Genomic DNA, 13,211 nt, shown 5'->3' on the forward strand with positions numbered 1-13,211 from the left:
GCGGTGCGATGTGATGGACCGAGAGTTGCAATTTGCACAAGCAAGGGATGGGATAACAGCATAACAGCATACTTTGAGATTTGAGATCTCGCCAAAGCGAATTATATTCCCTTAACAGAAAAAGAAAAAGAGAAAGCGGGGGTCAAAAAAGAACGAGCCGCCTGTCACGACCTTAGCCGCGTCCGTCCCCTCTCGAGTCCTCGCCCCCCTGCCTCGCCGCTTCCACCGTGCTCCTCCCACCGCCGCTCCCCAACCCCCGCCCCTCCCGCCGCGCCGCCCCCCTGCCGCTCCTCCCGCCGCGCCGTCTCCCTGCCGCTCCTCCCCACCCCGCCGTCCACCGTACCGCCCCAGCCGCGCGGCCCTTCCCCACCGACGGCATCGATTGTGCTACGACGGTGCTCCAGCGGCGGCGGCGACGACGCGGTCGGGCGCTGCTGGTGACCACGAAGCCTTCGAGGCCCCGCGGTACGTTGCCCCTGCCCCGTGTTCGTAGCGAATCGAACAGTTAATTAGGAGCGAGCCCCGATCTGGATCGATCGAGACGAGACGAGGGTTACACGGTGGTGTGAACGAATTACGTAGGTAGCTATGGCCAGCAACGTCAACACGTAGCGGTACCGTTTTGTTGCCTGGAGATGACTTATTGCATTGCACGTGAGAGGGTATTGTTGGACAATTCTGTGAAATGATGCAATGATTTTGCAGGAATCTCGACAAGGATTCCCGTTTCAAGTAAGAAACTGCCAGTCTTCTAGCAGTCGGTACATCTGACCTTCAATGGCGCAGCCTCCAGCTAAAAAGACGCTGTCGGTGTACCTGTACATCCCTAACATCATTGGTAAACCTCTGGATGATCGGCTGTTTACATATCAGTATATCATGGACTCATGGTGCTGTTGACCATATCCAGTGTGCAAATGCTATGTTAGAAGAATTATCATCACTATGCCGATTATATAACCCCACCAGTCCACATTTAACTTGCTGGATGATTCTATTATGGTCATTTGCAACTCGAGATACTGTCACCTTGCCACCACTGGATTGTTTGCCTCTCTAATCTAAGTTATTATATCTACAATAGATGTATCATCTTTTCCTGCACCAGCTTCACCATTTTGCACTAAGTAGCATCACACAGAAAAAATAGCAACCAAAAGGAAGCATGGAACAGATAATAGCAAAAAGTCGATGACATAAAAAAGCATGCCATGGAATATTCGGAAGAGTGCAATGTTTTCCCACATACAAATTGTTGCTGGCGTGTGGATTGGATGTGTATGTTTTAACATATGATTACTGTTATTCTGCAGGATATTTCAGGATCATCATAAACTTCATTGCATTTGCTGTGTGCTATACCAACAGAACACTCTTTGCTATCCTGTACTTCTTCAGGCAAGCGTCATAAATTTATCTAAAATCAGTTGTGTTAATGATCTTATCCAATTACTTTGTCTCTATGATTCTAACACTTTTGGAATATACCAGCTTCTTCTGTGATGGCTTGGATGGTTGGTTTGCGAGGAGGTTCAATCAAGGTAACAAGTCACATCCCTTTTATGTTCAAGCGTCGTAATGTAGTCTGTCCTTCTACAGCGAAGAGGGATTTGTGGCCTTTTCTGTATGTTGAAACTTTGCATTTATTCAGTGAACTTTGCAAAAGTAGATGGTAATTAATGATCACAAAAATATCTGCTTATGTCCTGTTTGAAAGAGATTTTTGTTCTTATTTAATTTCCCTGTATATATAACACAATAGGCAACTTTTTGAAACTATCTGACAACTTTATCCTTTTGCATGTATCAGCATCAACATTTGGAGCTGTGTTGGACATGGTAACAGATAGGTACTCTTTGAATAAATCATTTAATGATGTATACGCCAGGTGTAAATATTCTGCAGCACGAACTAGTTTCATTTCTCATATTGATCTACTTCAGGGTTAGCACTGCTTGTTTGTTGGCGCTTCTCTCACAGTTTTACAGGTATACAAAATTAGAGCTCAAAGCACTTCGATCTTAATTTACTTACATGCCACATTGTTCCTTGAAAGTGCTCTGTATACAATTTCTTTTCAGACCTGGCTTGGTTTTCATACTGTTACTTGGGTTGGACATCACAAGCCACTGGTTTCAAATGTACAGGTTAGTTTCTCTATCAATTTGTACAGCTCATGCCGGATTTCTCTTTTGTTCTCCTAGTAGGTACCTAATCCTGTATCTAAAGGCACCAAAAGGAAGATAATGAATATAAACACCAACTATGCTAACTGTGCAAGTATTATGTGATGGTTTTATGGTGCATAGAATTTTCGCTCATTGTTCAAGAGCTTCATTTGCTATATTTCGTTTTCTGTCTCTAGTTCAATTATGCATCAATTGCTAACCATCTTATGATATAAATTTCTCTACTAGTTCTTTCCTATCAGGTAAGACTAGCCACAAGGATGTGAAGCACACAGGCAATGGGCTTTTGAAGTTATATTATGGATATCGGCCGTTCATGGCGTTCTGTTGTGTTGCTTCTGAGGTAAATGGTTGTTCACACTTGAAACAGCTTGAATGATGAACACAAATCAAGGAATACAACATGAGCGCATTTTGGGATGTTATTTGGTTGAGTGAGCTGAGTAACACATGGGGCGTAGCATGGATAGGTGTGGGTTTTAACAGCTTGATACATGACATATTTGTGTAACGCCACCCCAATGAACAAGCCCATCATGCATCTGCAGTTATGCCCATGGAACTGATTTAACAAACATTATATATCCATCGGAACGCCATATCTGCACATCGAGCACCAATTATTCCATCTTCTCACATGCAAAAATTTCAACTTACAGGTTCTGTACATTATCCTGTTTCTCTATGCTGACGCGAAGTCCACAAGCTTGCTTAATGTAAGATAACATAATGTCTATAGCTTTCTTCTCTAATCAAGCAATTAGCATGCATGTTGCTTAGCATCTGGCATTCCTGTATGCTACAGACGTGCAGAGGTATTCTGAAGGAAAGTCCCCTCGTTGTCTTCATGTTCATTTCAACTCTAATTGGGTGGGCACTCAAACAAGTGATCAATGTCATCCAGGTATTGAACAACAACTTTAGTGGAACTAACTATTATTTGCACATGATCATATATGCAGAGCTGTTTTTTTTTTTTTTGCAATTAGGCTAACACTCATGTGCTTGTGTTCTGCAATGGTCAAGTTTTAGGCATATGTATATCACTAGAACAATGTGTTACTCCACATAATTCTGACAGTAACAATGATATCCTTTGATGCGACATTCATGTACATTTCCTGTTTGCAGATGAAAACAGCTGCAGATGCTTGTGTGGCGTACGATTCGAAAAGAGGCAAGTGAGCAAAAAGGACCATGTTTTAGTTTTCATTTGCGCGGGCATATTCAAGAAAAACATATCGTCAGGCGGGCTTGGTTGTAAGGCACATATGGCACATATGGTAGCTCCTTGATGTATCTTTTAACATGTCTCCGGTCCGAGGGTCGACATTCTGGGGGGAAAGCAGCATGTGGAAAGAAAAGGGAGAACTGCTTTTTTAACAAAAACACAGGGATCGACAAGCTCTGTATTGTGTATGTCTTTTCTACATGATGATTCGATCTTTCTTTGCGTAGCAGCCTCGTGCTTTGGTTACTAGTACTAGGCCAGAAATGATGATGGTGCCTCCCCTCCCGTTGTACCAGTGTACATGCCAACATTTACTTGGTCGTTTTCTTTGTGGTTTCAAATTTGCTTCATTCGCATAAGCTGCCTGGGAATTATTTTTCTTCATTCTGCATGTAAGTTTGGTTTGGAATTTTCTTTAGAAATCGTGTGTTTCAATGCATGCCTAGTTTCCATTTATTCACAGAAAGTATCATTTGCACCAGAAGGGAAACAAAGCCCTGCCCGTTCAACAGCTCACTGGCAATGGCCCAATGGTACTGTACACCTTCTGTGTGATGTTGTTCCGTTCAGGGGACGGTCCGGAACAACACAACAAATTTCACATGAATTTAGTCGATTGCACTCGGCGTCGAAGACATCAAACGGATCGCCGTCACATGAAAGGCGCATAGAGAAAATTAACGTCACATCAAAAGTGCAGCACCATATGGAAATAGACATCACAAGTCCACGTAGGTAGAAACGCACGGCGCACAACAAATTTCACACGAATTTTGGCCGATTTCCGCCAAACAGGTCGAGAGCAGCACGGAGATCCGTTCGAATTTCCACGGTTCCCTCCACTGAAATTTACGAAACAAAGCTCTCCCGCCACCGAGTGGCCCTCTTAATCGACCTCCCCGCCGCCAGATCTCCATCCTGCGGTCTCTCGCAGTCGCCCCCATCCTCCCCTGCTCTGAAACGCCAAATCCCACCTGGCCACCTCCCCTGCGTTCCCTCCATTCCCCCAAATCCCGATCCCCCTAACCCTAGCCAGCTTCTCCCGCCGCGCCGTCGCCATGGATTTCACGGCCCCCTCCTTCTCCCTCGGCCTCGACCTCGACGACCCGACCCCCGCCGACGCCGACGACGGAGGCGACCCGCGCGAGGAGGCGCGAGGGTACGAGGCGCCCGACGCGCCGTCCTTCTCTCTGGGTCTCGATTTCGAGTGCTACGACGACGACGACGGCGACGAGCCCCGGATCCCTGCCGGGGGCCGCTCTGAGGGGGTCGCGCAACGGTACGAGGCGCCTGACGCCCCCTCGTTCTCGCTCGGCCTCGGCTTCGACGACGACGACGGGGGCGCCGGCGAGCCCCAGATCCCCGCTGGAGCCCGCCGGGAGGAGCGGCCGCGGCGTTACGAGGCGCCCGACGCGCCCTCGTTCTCCCTCGGATTGGACGACGACGACGACGGGGGGGGGAGCCAGCGAACCCCACCACCTCCCCGCTGGAGGCCGCCGGAAGGAGCAGGCGCCGCGCTACGAGGCGCCCGACGCGCCCTCGTTCTCCCTCGGACTCGACGACGACGACGACTTTGCCGGCGGAACCCTTGACCCGGACCCCCTGCCTCCGCAACCGGAGACGAATCGACTGAAGAGGTTGCGGAGGGGTCCTGCGCCGGGTTACGAGGCGCCCGACGCGCCCTCGTTCTCACTCGGAATCGACGACGACGACAACTTCGTTGCCGGCGGAGCCCTTGACCCGGACCCCCTGCCTCCGCAGCCGGAGACGAATCGACTGAAGAGGTTGCGGAGAGGCCCTGCACCGCGTTCTATGGCGCCTCCTCCTCCTCCTCCTCCTCCTCCTCCTCCTCCTCCTCCTAGGGCAGCACCGCCCCTGGCTACGGAAGCATCTCCGGATTTCAGCCGGAAGGCGGCACCACTTGGGGATATTGGGAGCTACGAGGACGAAATTGAAGATTTCAGTGACGAGGAGCCACCACGAGGTGAGGGAAACGCTGGTCTCTATTTGTGGAATTTCTGTTCAATTCTCTTACTTAAGAGGTGTTTGTTACTAATCATGCAATTGTGATTAATTATCTCCACATGCCTGTGTAAATCAGTGAATCTATTGCTGGATATCTTCCATAGAAATATGCATAGTTGATTCCTTGTGTAGTCTACTAGTATGTGAAAAAATTGAATGAACAATGGAAATGCTGACTCTATTTGTTCAATTTTGTGGCAACGTAGTTCGTTTTTGTACACATAACCAGGTAGTGTAGCATCTAGATATTTAAACATACCTTCAGAAATCATGGGATCATTTTTGGTTATTTTTAGTATTAGTATTGAAAATTGATTCATTCTGGATCTGTATGGTGACAAAAACAGCTGAAATTTACCTAATCTGCCTTGCACACAGATTGATTTCACAATATCATCTGCTGTTTCCCTCCTAGACCAGACATTTTCAGCATAAGAAGAAAGAAACAGTTTCATATATTATGTCTGCTTGATGAACAATGATTAAAATCCATTCAATTGCAATTTTGATCCATGACAGCAAAGTGCCCAACAAGCAACTGCTAGCCCAATATACATGCAAAGTTTGCTCCGGTAAATAGTTATTTTCCACCATTTTTTTTGCGCACGTCGGTAAACACAGTTTTGCTCAGTGCTGTTATTTAACACACTTCATTTGCTAGAGCAAACTGCCTCTACTAAAAAAATCTTTTCCTAGCCTAAGCATTTCAGAGAAATTATGTAAACAGCACAGTTTCTTGCCTATTGTGGCTTAGACCACACTTGAACTGACTGAATCGACCTGCTTCATTTCTCTGGTGATATTATCAGCATTCTGTTATTATGTGGATGAACCTTTAACTACTTTCTATGCGATGTAGCTGAAACTGAATCATCTGAGTATGTTGAACCTTAATAATATGCAGTGTTTTCATTTGGTGCTCACATGCCCTGTGCCAACTTTTTTCCTGAAACGTGGCTGCAAAAAGTTGAATTATTCATGCTGAAATGTTCTCATTTTTTTGGTTAAAAATGTGTTTTGTTTAGCTTGTAGCATTCTGAAATGAAATTATCAACAGCCACTGTGAGCAAATCCTGATATGAACGAAAAAAATTAAGTGTTTTCTCTCAACTGTTAGGTTAGGAAGAGATTTTAAATTGAGGTGCTGTGTTCCAGAAAATGAATTTGTTTCGTAGTGTACTGAGCAGATATGTGTTTTTGTGTTGTCAGTAAAGGGAGTAAATAGCGGTGTGCTCAAACAAATTTTATGTAGACATGATCCTTTTCCTTTAGCTCCCTGTTTTTAATCCATGCATTGACAACATCGGCAATAAAGTTGTTGTTATGTTTTTCCTTTGAGAACCTTTAGCACTTGTATTTAAGTCATCTTCTCTTATCTACTTGCAGGCATGACACCATCAGTTGGTAGTTGCAGGACTTCTAGCAATTCAAAATTCTCTCTTCTGAACCGCAGTGTACTGATGACTCAATCAACAAGCAAAGCCAAGACAACAAAATCTACACCAATGTCAAATTCTGTTGCTTCAAAACCCCTAGAAGAAAGCTGCACGAAGAAGCTACTTCCTAAGATAACAATAAGCCCACTGAGGAAAATTTATTTTGTTGATTCGGACACTGATTCAGATGATAACAGGAAACAAAGTAAACCAAAGAAGCCCATGAGTCCTATCAAGAAGAGACAGGAATCCGTGCACAAGTATATGCAGAAGAAGCCTGTATCGCAGCAAAACAGTAAATCTGAAGGGAGCACTGTTGTCCAGAAGAGTGAAGATATACTGAAGGACAGTTGGGCGACACCTGCTCTTGATGACTTCTGCAGCGAGTATTTCAAATCTGTCCAACACTCAACACCATCCCAGCAGACAAAAACCAACAGTTTTTCTGGCTCCAAGGTTTCACGACCATACAGCTCTGTTAGTGAAATTGGGGAACATTTCCAGCATGAAAGCACTTCAACCGGAGTTGTACTCGAAGAGAATCTGACGGACAACCATCCACCTGCCATGCATTATTTCTGTCACCGTGATCAGATGGTGCAGAACCTGGTCCGTGAAAGATTAAAGCACTTTGTTCCCATTGGGGCTGGCACTTCCGAGGGAAATGAGTACATTGTAGAAGAAAATCTGAACTACAGGTAAGACACATCATAATCCATGCTTTAATTTCTTGGTAGTGTCATTTGCTAATTGTTGTTCTTTTGCTTCTTTTTAGTAGGAGCCGGTTTGGCCAGAGTAGTGGTGCTAATGATCGGTGGGTGACTCCCAACAGTAGGACTTCTGTCCCAACAGATTTTGGCAAAAGAAGGGTACATGCTGGGGGAAGTCAGTCTGGCTCTGGCCATTGGTTCACTGGAGAGGATGGCAGGAAGGTAAGAATGTTTAATTTTCAGAGTTCCAGTTAATTTTCTGTAAGAGCTTGTTTGATTGCTACCCTGCGTGCTTCATGCTGGGCCTGGAGGCCCCCTGGAACCTGCCTGAGAGCTGTTAATGTCCTGAACAAGTTTTTGATAAAATGAAGGCCTTCTAGCCACTTCTGTTTTAGTGCTATGCATTCATCACTTGCTTCATTAATCTTATTATTGCTGCAGGTTTATGTCTCTAAAAATGGACAGGAGTTAACTGGCCGTGATGCCTATAAACAATACAGAAAGGTAAAATGCTTCTCTATTCTGAAAATTAACAAAGATACATCTACTTTCTCCTGGTTTATTCTGTGCTCATATATCCGTTTTGGGAAAAAAATCTGTGCTCATATATGAAAACCATTTATCCGCCATTCTGCCTTATTATAGCCCTAGGAAATGAACTTCTTTGCAATCTTAATACGGTTACTGTAGGGATTGTTTATTCTATAGCTTCAGCATGGTAAGCTAGGAGAAGATAAATCAGTTGAGCTGCACCCCAGTGTGGCTGGGATGATTGTTTGGCTCCTGCGCTCTAAAACCTAAGCTGAAAATACTTATAATATTGAGGTTAATTTCTTCGTTAAATATTTTAGTACTTTCAGTTGAAGCTATCCAGATTCACTACATGTAATCTTGTCGGAGTAAGAAAAGTAGGGAGGATATTACCAGTTGGATGCTTACCGTAGATATGATCTCTACATGAGATTATTTAACACCTAAACATGTTGTCTGCCAGACTAGGTGAGATTTTCTCTGCTCCCTTGCTGAATGGGGAGAATTGATCTGGTTCTCCTTTCCAGGCAAGGATATGTGGGCGGTTATGAGCATTGAACAAACTTGCTTAGGAAAGCTTGTTTTCTTTGAAAAAGTATTGTTCTCTTTGCTAAGCAAGGCTAGAATTTAGCCTGTTTGAGATTCAAACAAACCACACATGTGTATATGTGATGGTGTGTGTTATTTGGGTTCCATGGAAATGTTTAAGAAAAACATTGGTCAATCAATCCTAGAATCTTTCCTGGAAGTGATAAAACCAGTGTTTTTTAGAGTAGCGTGATGCCAACGGGTCAATGGAAATAACCTTATTCCCTTCACTGCATTATTGGTACTGCTATCTGACTAAATGTTCCCTGCAGGAAAGCGGCAAGGGATTTCGCAACTTCAAGAAGAAGAAAAGTACAGTCAAGAAGGAAGGTTCTGCTAGAGCCAAACGGGGTTCTTCTACGGCAAACAAGGCCAGTTCCAGTTCCACAGCAAAGCGAAGCTCAGGAGCCAAAAGGAAGCGATGAGGTGAAGAGGTCGGTTGGTGGCCCAGTTTTTTTTCCCCCACAATAGAGAAGAGGTCACTGTAATTAGTTGCTTTGCCCTGTGCATTTCATCTCTCAGAGATACAAAAGATTATGCTACGGTCGCCTGTTCTCCTCTGTCAATATGAACACACTACAACCTTTGGTCGAAACCCTTCTTTGTTATTAAGGTGATCCGAACCACTCAACTGTGTAAACTGCTGTTGTTAAGGGACGAAAGGACGGGCGTGTTTGCTCTTTATGGAGGTGATGGATAGGACATTATGGGTCTTAATGCATGTTTTGTGATAATTTGTATTCCTTTATACTCTGCAGTATGTAAGTTTGAGTTAATATCAGTAGTTCAACGCAGCTGAACTCAGCATGGAAAATGATGGAAGTATGATAGACTCGAGGAACCGTTTTCGTTTGACATTGGAATATTTTATTGCAACTTTGAAAACGTTTGACTGATCTGCCATTGACCACACAAATAATTGTAAATCTAACAAACATCAACCACCACTAAAATTTTAAAATATTACTCCCTCTGTAAACAAATATAATAAGATCAATAAAGTACCTTCACATGGAGAAACACTGAAGCCGTCATCGGCCTTGACAAAAGTACCTCCACCATTTCTCCAGCATTCTTCACCAATATTTTGAACAGCTGTAAACTGTTGCAACATATTTCCCATTGCATTGAATAATAAAATCCTTTTGTTTTTAATCCCGCTGTTTTGATAGCCTGAGATGCCTGCTCAATGAAAAACCATCCATGCCTTCATACAACGACCTGGGAACTTTCCCCCAAGCTGATACCGTGGAAGCTAATAATTAATGCTAAAAACCGTGATGGTCGGCCGATTGCCGGTTCTTTTGAAGTCATCACCACTTTAGCATACGTTAGACGGTAAGAAAGGAGTATAATCCAAACCGTGCAAAAGCATCCCGATGACAGGAATTCAGTGATTTCAGTTTTCAAAGGACCGGAATTTCCATTTGAATTTGATTGAGATCTAACTAATATTTTGCTTTATAAACTAATTTGATCATTTGCGTACTACTGCGATTGCTGAAACAACAAAGGTTGTAGAGGGCAATGCTTCTCAACACAGCAATCCCACAAACAAAACGGGATCATTTGCTTGGGGGTCCTATAAAAAAGGTCATTAAGAGATAAATGGGCTCTAAAGGCCAGAACGAAAACCTTGTATTTATTTTAGAGTTCAATGGCTGCCCAAAGCTGGTGCAACTCGTCACTTACCCCTGTCTCCATGCCCTCGGCCACCATCTCACCAAGGTGAATGCTTTCGTAGCCATCATATCCATTGAAGTATTGTGCCGAGTCTTCCATTATGAGAAGACACCGAGAAATACTTTGCACACGCGTTGATGGAGAATGTGGATGAGGAAACAACGACAAAGGTAATGTGCGCTCCCGGTAGGCCAGGCAGTGTTGCTAAGGCCCTCAGGCACGTAGACTGGTCGAAGGCAGCATGGTATCTTCTCAAGCCTTCGCACCCCGAAGTCTCCTGTTTCCATTTCATATTGATTGTTCCTTTCCCGATGTCTCCTACTCTTAAGCTATAACCTGATCCCTTTTTTTGGTGTTGTTTTGCATTACTTTTGCTAACAATTGATGACGAGGGTGTCGAGCCTCAGTGACTGGAGAATGGAGGCAGCACACTTGATCGGTGGTCGTAATGAATTGTTTTCCCTTGCATTTTTCTATTGGTAGCTTGAAATAGAAAAAGGATGGTGAAATGACTCGTGATGCATATAGTGGATGCACCCGATCACTAGTGGTATATATAACTAGTTGGTTCTGCAAGGTGCGGTTGCTGAAACCATTTATCGTTTATCAATGTCACACTCACACACACACACAGAACTACCCCAAACACGAGTGCCATTACGTTGCGAGCCTGTGCCGATTCATTCCTCACATGTCATGTTCTTACAAACACAGGTTATGAAATGAAAGAGAAGACAACTACCAATATAACAAAGCTCACAGAAAAAAGAACACTCAACTAGAAATGCCCGGCCATTCGCTTCGCTGCAAAAACAGTGAAACGCTATGCATACTCCATCGGCTAGATTACGAGCCATCTAAGTCAAATGTCCATATTGTCCAACAACATAAAGGCCCCACACTGCCGCGCACACACACACACACACCAACAGTCGCAGCACACTAGTTCTACTGAAAAAGAAGCCATGGTTGGCAAGAGGAAGGAGATCGATAGAGGCGAAAAAGTCGAAGCGGCCAGCATTGCCGCACTATGCATTTTCCTCGTCTGATGTTGTCCTGGCAGCAGCAGGTGGCCGCCATGTCCAAGTTATATGGCCGCCATGGCTATGCCTGATCCACGATAGTGTGTTAATTTGACTTCAATTTGGCCTATCCTTGCATGGATGATCCAAACATATTGTGTATATTTATTTGCGAGGAGTGAGAAATCTCATTTTAATATATTTAAAGAATAAATCAAAATCCAAATGCTTGCCAACTCATTGAAGCTGGAGGAGGGCAAGGGGACAAAGTAGCATAAGATGATTGTGAGTTTCTTTCTTTCTTTTTGCGACTGAAGAACATGTTAAAGTTGTTGGCCTGGAGCTCACTTGATCCAGGATGGAAAATCACAGAAACATCACAGATAACTTTTTGTTGACCAAAAAGGTAACTGTGTAGCCATTAATTTGACTGAATCTAAAATTCAGATGCTATTTTATTACTTCAAACTCGTGTCTCCAGAGTTTCAGAACACAGATCAGTATGACTGATGAAAAAAAACACTACTTAAATTCAGGGAATGTTTCTGCATATAACCAAATAGAAACGCAACTCTGCATCAGATCAGTATCCCCCTACTCATTTTGACCTCAGCGCGCTGCGTGGTATAGACAGAAATTTTGGTGCCCATTCAGCAAAAAAAAAAAAAAAAAAAAAAAACTACGTCACTGAATTTGACAAGCAGCAAACAATGAGGCACGGAGGTTCATTTCTGTCTTCCTGAAGTAATGCAACAACGTCTGACCGAAACAGTGAAGAACTGAAGCTGATCATCAATTGCACTACGGAGTTTCTTGTTTCCATTTGATATTGATTGTTCGTTTCCCAATGTCTCCTACTCTTAAGCTATAACCTGATCCATTTTTTGTGTTGTTTTGCATTATTTTTGCTAATAATTGATGACGAAGGTGTCGAGCCCAGCACACTTGATAGGTGGTCGTAACTCGTAACTAACTGTTTTCCCTTGCATTTTTTCTACTGGCGGCTAGTGTGATAGAAAAGAATGATGAAATGACTCGTGATGCATATAGTGGATGCACTCGACCCCTAGTGGTATATAAATGGTTGGTTCTGCAAGGTACGGTTGCTGGAACCATTTATCTTTTATCAATGTCACACTCACACACACACAACTACTACAAACACGAGCGCATTTACACTGTGGGCCTGTCACAATTCATTCCTCACATGTGACATTCTTACACACACAAGTTATGAAATGTTTGCATATATCAATACTAAAAGTTGAGATTGCTAACCAGACCTACTGCCCGGTTACACAAGTTATGAAATGAAAGAGAAGACAACTACAAATATAACAAAGCTAGCCACATGTGTAAAAGACCGCACATGTATCAAAGTCAAGATTCTTGAGTTCAAGGCCCATCGGACACAATGAAGAAGTTGTAGCGTACTTCGGTTGAGATTTAGGTTTGAAAGAGCCATATGTGAGGGGAGTGTTCAATTGTACGTTTCTCCAACAATTTGAGATTACATTTTAACTGGCTGGCCTCATTGCATCAAAACCGTATTCAGTTTTCTTTTAATATCAACACAGGCAGCCTCATAAGGAAGTGCTATTTCAGATTCAACAAAATCTGAGTACCATGTGCTTGTGTTACCGGTTTAAGATTCAAGATTTTATTTTCGGGTGCACCATTAGAGGCTAGCTTGTGACAGTAAGAAAACAAAGCCCCATTTTGTTCCAAAAAACTGACTACCATGGCAAGAATTGGCTAGAGAACACTCAACTAGAAAATGGCGACCATTCAATTT

General features: G+C 43.6%; 1 protein-coding gene and 1 pseudogene across 1 annotated transcript; both read left to right on the plus strand.

Moving 5' to 3' along the window:
* Nucleotides 1-220: 220 nt before the first annotated feature.
* On the plus strand, nucleotides 221-3,780 carry LOC123190493 (probable CDP-diacylglycerol--inositol 3-phosphatidyltransferase 2). The gene is made up of 11 exons (XM_044603146.1): nucleotides 221-465; nucleotides 706-838; nucleotides 1,314-1,398; nucleotides 1,492-1,541; nucleotides 1,811-1,850; nucleotides 1,945-1,989; nucleotides 2,083-2,148; nucleotides 2,419-2,533; nucleotides 2,850-2,906; nucleotides 2,996-3,094; nucleotides 3,322-3,780. The coding sequence occupies exons 2-11, from the start codon at nucleotides 778-780 to the stop codon at nucleotides 3,373-3,375; spliced, it is 672 nt and encodes a 223-aa protein (XP_044459081.1). The 5' UTR covers nucleotides 221-465; nucleotides 706-777; the 3' UTR covers nucleotides 3,376-3,780.
* Nucleotides 3,781-4,338: 558 nt separating this feature from the next.
* On the plus strand, nucleotides 4,339-9,399 carry LOC123190494 (uncharacterized protein KIAA1522-like; annotated as a pseudogene).
* Nucleotides 9,400-13,211: the final 3,812 nt, after the last annotated feature.

The sequence above is a fragment of the Triticum aestivum genome, chromosome 2A (assembly GCF_018294505.1).
Source record: "Triticum aestivum cultivar Chinese Spring chromosome 2A, IWGSC CS RefSeq v2.1, whole genome shotgun sequence".
NCBI classification, from domain to species: domain Eukaryota; kingdom Viridiplantae; phylum Streptophyta; class Magnoliopsida; order Poales; family Poaceae; genus Triticum; species Triticum aestivum.